General features: G+C 40.2%; 1 protein-coding gene across 1 annotated transcript in view; it reads left to right on the plus strand.

Moving 5' to 3' along the window:
- The first annotated feature begins 2,848 nt into the window (after positions 1–2,848).
- Positions 2,849–7,926, plus strand: part of KCTD1 (potassium channel tetramerization domain containing 1) — a 246,423-nt gene continuing 241,345 nt past the window's right edge. Inside the window, exon 1 of the mRNA XM_051970309.1 lies at positions 2,849–2,941. Coding sequence (XP_051826269.1) covers positions 2,933–2,941 — 9 coding nt within the window. The 5' untranslated portion in view covers positions 2,849–2,932. The remainder of the gene's footprint in view (positions 2,942–7,926) is intronic.

Here is a 7,926-nt window from a genome sequence, read left to right on the forward strand (position 1 = left end):
ATAGCTATAGAGTGTGTCTGCATGTGCTTATGTTAAATAAACCTTTCAGAATGTATAGAGCCAAATGAGCATTGTTCTCTTCAAAGTGCCCACACTGGGAGGCTTTTTACTCTTCTCACATGATTCCCAATTTTATTCATAGAAATTGTTTCTGAATGATTTTTGATTATTTATAAAAATTAAACTCTCAAAGTATAAAGAGCCATCACCATTAAAGATTATTTCAGGAGTGTGTGTGTATGTTTGTGCGTGTGAGTGTGTGTGTGTGTGTGTGTGTGTGTGTCCTTTTTTAAACTACAGAATAGTCTGAAAATAAAAATGTTTTCATCATCCATGAGAAAAGGAGATAGCTTTCAAAGTGGCTTTTTTTTTTTTTTAAAGAAGACTCAAACACTCATTTGGATATAAAATAAAATTTGTGTATCATTAATTTTAAAATGTCATATTACTTTATTAGGCATATCTTGTATTTATATAGCCAACATATTTATTATTCCAAATGGAAATGAAAATTTACCAGTGACTAGAGGTTTTCCTTCTTGTTTACTTTTCTTCTTATACTTGTATAAATTTTATATCTTATCTATCAGCAATAAGAAAAATCAAGTTGTAATTAGCCCTAAATTCAGAATTTATGGGGTTATTCTATTGCAGATCAAACTACAGAATTTGGCTCTCTGTTTATGTGTGTCTGAATGTCTGTGTGTGTGTATGTGTGCACACACATGTGCTTATGAGGATTATATATATCAGGTATGCTGTGGCCTGTTTATATACACATCTATACACATCCACATAACACATACACTCAATATGTATGTATGTGTTTTCCATATATGCATATGCATATGTTGTTACTGTTCAGTCATTCACTTGTGTCCAACTCTTAGCCACACTGTGGACCATACTGTCCATGGAGTTTTTTTGGCAAAGATATTGAAATGGTTTACCATTTCTTTCTTCTTTTAGATTAAGGCAAACAGGGTTAAGTGACTTGCCCAGAGTCATAGCTAATAAATGTCTGAGGCCAGATTTGACCTTAAATCTTCCTGATTCCAGGTTCAAAGCTCCATTCACGGGGCTACCTAGCTGCCTCCTAAGCATACATATGTATATATGCATACATACATATATAAAAACATAGATATATACATATACATGTACACACATACATATATACACAATCCATAGTATACTTGATATTTGTGTATGTATATATACATTTATATATCATTCTTTATCTAATTACAAAACTGTAGCTACTTTCAATTCAGAAGTCTATATCATAGTATTCCTGTTAAATAAAGACTGAGTACTGATCACTATCACTCTGCCTGTGATAATCAATCAGTCCATGTTATTAGCCAGTCTAGTCTGATTGACTATATTTTTAAGCAGTAAAATCAGACCTTCCTTTTTTTGTGGCATTACAGCAATGGCTTGCCTCAAGGTGAAAGCATGATTTAAAAAAAATACTCCAAGCTGCCAATTGCAGGTATTTGCTGGACATGTCTGATTTTATTTAGGGTTTTATTGAATATCTCTGGCCTTACAGTCTGGTCTTTTTCATAAGAAATGTCAGCAAAGTCTTTGAATTAATGGACTGTGAAGTGCTCAGAAACATACCATTTCAAAAAGTATCCTGCAAGGATGTGACACTAATGGGAGGTGACCCATGAGTTTATAAGAGAATACCCCATCCTAACTACAAAGAAATTAAGAAAACAACAGCCCAAGCACAATCTTTTTGAACAAAGACCTGTCAAAGAAAGGGAAGTGAAAATGAGTAGAAAAGGTAAGAATTAAAGTAAAATTAAACCATCAAAACATGTTCAAGCTTAGCTTACTATCCTGAAAGATTGAGCTTTTCTGTCAGATAATGGAAGTATAGAGAACTTGTCCTTATATATGTCATTGAGGAGAAAAAAGGAAGGGAAGGGAGAAAGAAGTGGCTAGCCTGGGAACATTCATTACATGAACCTGAATGGTAGATGCTTGAATGTGCTTCCATGGATTTTGTTTTCTTTTAATTTTGCTATTTTGAAAAAAAAAAAAATGCAGTGTAACTCCTTCAATCTTTTTACAATTCTGCATGGTTGAACATTTGAAATGAGTTTGTGTATCACCCTGAGGCACTGATTGAGACTTGATTGGGGCAAAGCAGACTCCATGTGCTTATTTTTATACACGTCATTTGGGAAGTTATATAGCCAAGGGAACAGAAAATGTGTTGCTCTATTGCCAAATTATCACATATCCTTTGATCCAAGAAGGAGGTGATGTTAATCAACAAGTTGCCCGACCTTAGTGCAATGGCAATGTCAGGTCAACTCGGGAAAGTGAAGAGGAAGATCTAAATACAAATAAAAAGAAACAACTCACAATCCTTATAATTATCATCATCTGCTGCTTTTCCCTCTTTTGGCAAAGAAACACTCCATCCATTTGCAGAAATCGCCTGCGGAAACGTTACATCAAAACTAATCACAACGATTAAAATCAGCTTTTCTGTGCAAGAGGAGAGTAAAAAGCAAGTTGGAGGCTGGAACGAGACTGGTTTTCCACCCCCCAAAAAAAATCTCAAAAAAAAATCCCTATATATATATCTATTTATCTATTTATAAATACATATATGTACAGCTTTATTTTTGAAGGAGATCAATTTTCTGCCCGTGTGATCAGTTAATTTGATTTAAGTTTTATTTTGGAGATTGATTTAGACTGGAGGTAGAGGCATGAGCTAATTGTATCCTGATCCTTGCCTTGAGGGGTTTCAAAGCCCTGGAGCAACTCTTCTCTGTATTTTGTTCTGTCTACCTTAGCCAAGCTATTGCATTTCTCTCTGGTGTAGCGAGCTGAGCAGATCGCTGGGAGAGAAATCGGAAGGGGGGAGAGGAAAGGAAGGGGACTTGGAAAGAGACTTTGTGCTTCAATGTTTCAGGTAAGATCTGACGGTTTGGGTTTGTTATTATTTGCTAAGGAGGGTATGGCTGGGACTTTGGGCGCAACTCGCTTTTACGCATGTGCCAGGCATGGGAGAGAGCGCTCCACACTCTCGCACACACAGAGCCAGCCACGGTGGGGTTGGCAAATTCCTCTCCGATGAGCGGCGGCAGCGGCTGCCACTTCCTCCAGTTCTTTTTTTTTTCCCTCCCTTTCCTTTCCTTCCCTTTCTTTCTTCCTTCCTTCCCCTCCTCCCTCCACCAAACGTTGGAAAAGCCAGCTGGAGAAGAGGGGGGGAGAAGAGTGCGCGGCGGCGGGCCGGGCTGCCCCAGTCTGGGGTTTGCCACCGTGTGCGGCGGCGAGAGTTGCAATGCCCCTTCGGATCCCGGCGGTGCCCAGGAGCTGGAGGTGGCTCTCCGGAAACCCTGTTTGTGCCAAACGGCCGCGGCTCCCTCCTGGAAGCCCCGGGAGCGCATTTACGCCCCCCCCCCCCCCCCGCACCTAAACCCAAGCCCTGCTTTCGCTCCACCAACCCCCAAAAACCCTTTTTCTCTTCTCCTTTCCCCTCCCGGTCTGTCCCTCTGAAACACCCCCTGCCAAGTGCACGGAGATGGCTCATCGGGTGGCCAGGCGGCAGTAGCTGCCCCCCGCGTCCCGCACCGCCCCCTGCCAGCAGGAGCGCACGGTGGGGGGTGGGGGGGCCAGGCCCGAGGCCGCCTGGCTTTTGCTCGCCGCTGCTCCCCAGCTTCTGCCTGTCTCCCCGGTGCCCCCGAAAGCTCAGTGAAAGGCGCCATTGTGGCTCTGGTGCAGATGCTGCCCCGGGGCTATTTTCTTTTTTCTTTCTTTCTTTCTTTCTTTTCTCTCTTTTTTTCTCAAGAGAGACCTGGTCTCCCTTTTGTATGCAGCCGACTGCTAGTGGTTTCCTCTCCCCCCTGCGGTGCTGGTCGGATCTCTCGTGCATTCACCCCCTGGCAAACACTGGGGACCTGTTAAAGCCCCCTTCTTTCCAGCTTCTGTCTGTCTATGCTGCACACATACACATCCTTACACACACAACACCGCCTTTTTTGGGTGCAAACGTTTCATTTATTTTTTAAAAGCTCTCATTCCTCTTCCTCCCCCCCCCCCCTTCCGCGATAAAGGGCACGGCACATGCTCTGGATTAGAAGTCTCCTTGGGAGGCGGGGACTGGCTGCGGGGATAGGGGAAAGAGGAGGGGGAGGAGGAGGAAGAAGAGGAGGAGGAGGAGAACGAAGAGGAGGAGGAGGAAGAGGAGGAGAAGAAGGAGGAGGAGGAGAAGAACGAGGAGGGGGAGAAGGAGGAGGAGGAAGAGGAGGAGGAGGAGGAGGAGGAGGAGGAGGAGGATGTGAGCGCTGCAGGTAATGGCTGTGGCTTTGCTGCGCTCGCCTCTTCCCCGCGGTGCCTGCAGCGCCTGATTCCGAAGCCCGCATCCTTCCCTCCCCTTCTGTCTGCCTAGGTTCCCTTAAAGGGACAGAGCTTCCTCTCTGCCTCTCCCGCTTGGTTTGCACCCATGGCCTGAGGCGGAGGGAGTAGGAGCTCTTTGGCCCTAATCCAACCCCTTCCCCTAGGGGAGAAGGGGAGATTATTTTCACCCACTTTCATTGAAGTGTGCGGTGTGTGCTTCCTTTTCCTTCACCCCCACCCCCTCCGGGAACTAAATAAGGACTCCACGCCTTGCCTGTAAAGACAACATAAGAAAATGGGGTTTTTCATTGGGAGGTCAGGTTAAAAGTGAAATCGATTCTTCCTTCCTTCCTTCCTTCCTTCCTTCCTTCCTTCCTTCCTTCCTTCCTTCCTTCCTTCCTTCCTTCCTTCCTTCCTTCCTTCCTTCCTTCCTTCCTTCTTTCCTTCCTTCCTTCCTTCCTTCCTTTCTTTCTTTTCCCAATAAGCAAGAAGGGATATTCAGACAGTTGTTAGCTCAGGGAGCCCTATACCTTTCTTCGCGGTGGTAGATGAAAGTAACATGTGTCCACTGATTCACACTCCCCAACTCGAGCCACCCTACTACTTCTCACTGTTCCCATTACACCCGCTAGGTCCTAGCTATTACGCATCTGCCTTTGTGCTTTCTAACAGTTGCACTGTAGTTGAAGTGGTCTTCTGTTATCAAAATATCTTTCAACGTGACTGCTCCGGAGGCTGGATGGGCGAGAGCCAACAAAGTTACCAAAGTTGCAAATAGGAATTGCTGCTTTGTGAGTCTGGGAGCAGCTCGCAGGAACTGTCCCATATCTCTGTGGCTTTGACTTCCTCTCTAAAAGGTGCAAAACAGTGAGCAAAAGTAATTTGGTACAAGTGCTGCATTATCTCTTAGATAATAGGACTGTCTGCTTTCGAGTAAATCTCTCTCTCTCTCTCTCTCTCTCTCTCTCTCTCTCTCTCTCTCTCTCTCTCTCTCTCTCTCTGTGTGTGTGTGTGTGTGTGTGTCTATGTGTCTGTGTGTCTGTGTGTCTGTCCCTGGTTGGGGAGAGTGGGGGTGGAGGAGAGACATAACAGTTTAACATACTCATTCTTTAAGAAATGTTCGCCTTCTGTTTTCAATCAACTAAGCTGGCAGCTAGAGATACAAGTTTATTTGAGAATACCCTCTGGGTACCAAGCAGGCTTGGATTGTTTTAGCAAATTAAAAATGAGCAAAATGCTTTTACCTTCTCAGCAGTAGACTCCTTAAGAGACCTCCTGTTTTGTGAGTATGTGTGTGTGTGTTTTGAAAGAAAAACATTCTCTGTGTACCTCAAATGTGTTTTTAATGTGGAAGAAGAGAAAATAGAGGATTTTTTAAAGACTGAAACTAATTCTCAAAAAATGTAATGACATCTGATCTCCAAACCAAGGAGGTACCTAGTTTTTTAGAATTTGTGGAACCTAACAGTTAGGCCACATTTGTCCTTTACAACAGATCATTTTATTTATTTAATAAGTTAATGAACAACCAGCATGATTAATTTATTGCTATTATTTTTATACCACTTGGTAAAATAAAGGTGCTTGGGGTGCAAGAGACTGCACACTGATTGTAACAATTTGGTTGAGGCTTCCTACTGCTCTTTGAGTGAAAAAATTGTTAGCAGTTACTATATGAGAGTAGGTTTAAAGTTTTCGTTATTACTAGGAAGAGGTGACCACATGGAATTTTTAAACTTTGAATCACAAAATAAACTTCGTTGTTTGCTTATACAAGGCAACTGATACTACCTAAGCAAAATGGCATTAACTTAATAAAGACATTTCTAAATTAACTTAGTGTGTGATATTTTGTAAATTTACCATCAGAGTATTCAAAATGACTGCAGTGATTCTGGTGTATTAATTACGCCTGGAGCACAACACACACACACACACACACACACACACACACACACACACACACACTAAAGGAGCTTTAGCACATACACACTAGAGGTCTCTCTTCTAACTGGAACATATCAGTGTGTTTTTAATTCTTTCTTTAGTGTTTGAATATTAGGTTTGTATAGTTCTGTTTGTGTCCATCTTTACATAATAGCAATTTAACATCTTCCTTCATATTCTGTGATTTTTGGAAAGTTTTATTTTTATTCACCATATAGTATTTATTGCCCAGATTAGATTACATCCTTATTAGGAAAATGAGGGGAAAAGACTGACCCTTGATAATGATTTTTAAAAGATGAATCTAATATAAAAACATGCCACTCAATTTGTAAAATATTCTTTGGCCCTAAAATTATTTAATCTGTGCATTTTGTTTTCATAAAGAAAAACTATTAAAGCTAGGGGAAGATATATTATAATGGAAAAGACTCGGTGTCCATAAAGCTCTGATTAAATATGATCTCTTTCAGAAATGATCACTTGCCCTGGCATTTCTCTGAAAAGGTTATGCTTTTCATTTGAATTACAATTCAAACTACTGCCTTTCAAACATTTTTGTTATGATAAATCAGCTTCCCAAGTCTTTGTGTTATTTTAGGTTATGTTTTTATAAACTATATTTTTTTAACTTTTATGAACAATAATATCTTTATAGAAGTCTTTGTAGGCTCACTGACAATGTTGGCTACAGTTATGTATAATTGAGTGAAAATGGGACAATTACATTTTAGCATCACAAATTCAGAACTAGAAGGAGCTTTAAAAAAGCATGAAGGTTCAACTCTCTTACTTTTTGAGATGCAGAGAAATGAAGTGATTTGTGCAGTCATACAGTTACTAACTAAGTAGAACAGGAAATTTGAATCCAGGTCCTCTATCGATAGCTCCAGTTCTACTGAACTTAAAATAATGAACTCATACATGATTGTTGATGAGATTAAATTGAGGAAATGTTATGCAGAAAATGTAATTTAAAATGAAATAGCCTTTCATCACAAGCCACATTTCATAATATGAGATATTAAGTGAGAGGACTTAGAAAGTTGCACATATTTTACTAGGCAACATTTCAAATGAGTTAGATTTACATCCTGAGTAGCTCTTTTCAAAACTAAGGTACCTAACATAGTGGTGGTATATAGGATATGAGTCATACATAATTCTTCTATTTTGTTAATTAGAAAGTCCAAAAAATGTGTTCCCTTATTTTCCTTTACTATACTCTAGTGTAAAATCTCACTAATTCCCTGCTAAATTGGGATTTGTGATAATTTGGATAAGGATTGGCTTGTAGTTTATCCTTTTTGAAAGCAAATATTTTCTTAACAGGCAGTGGAAATCTATTGCATAATAAGATTTCAGGAGGAATTTCTAAAACTCTTAAGAGAATAAGCTTTTGAAACTCTTTAACTTCAGTACTGCCTACTAGACTAGTTTATGTTGTCCACATGATTAGAAATTCTAATTGTATTTCTTTAAAAACATTACTTTAAAAAAACAAAACAAAACTCATGATTTGTTCAATATAACTGAATTTACTATTTCTTTACACTTCTTTCTCTTATCTTTCTGTAAATATACACTGTTAGCATAATATAATTTTTCTCT

Source organism: Antechinus flavipes, chromosome 1 (assembly GCF_016432865.1).
Source record: "Antechinus flavipes isolate AdamAnt ecotype Samford, QLD, Australia chromosome 1, AdamAnt_v2, whole genome shotgun sequence".
NCBI classification, from domain to species: Eukaryota; Metazoa; Chordata; class Mammalia; order Dasyuromorphia; family Dasyuridae; genus Antechinus; species Antechinus flavipes.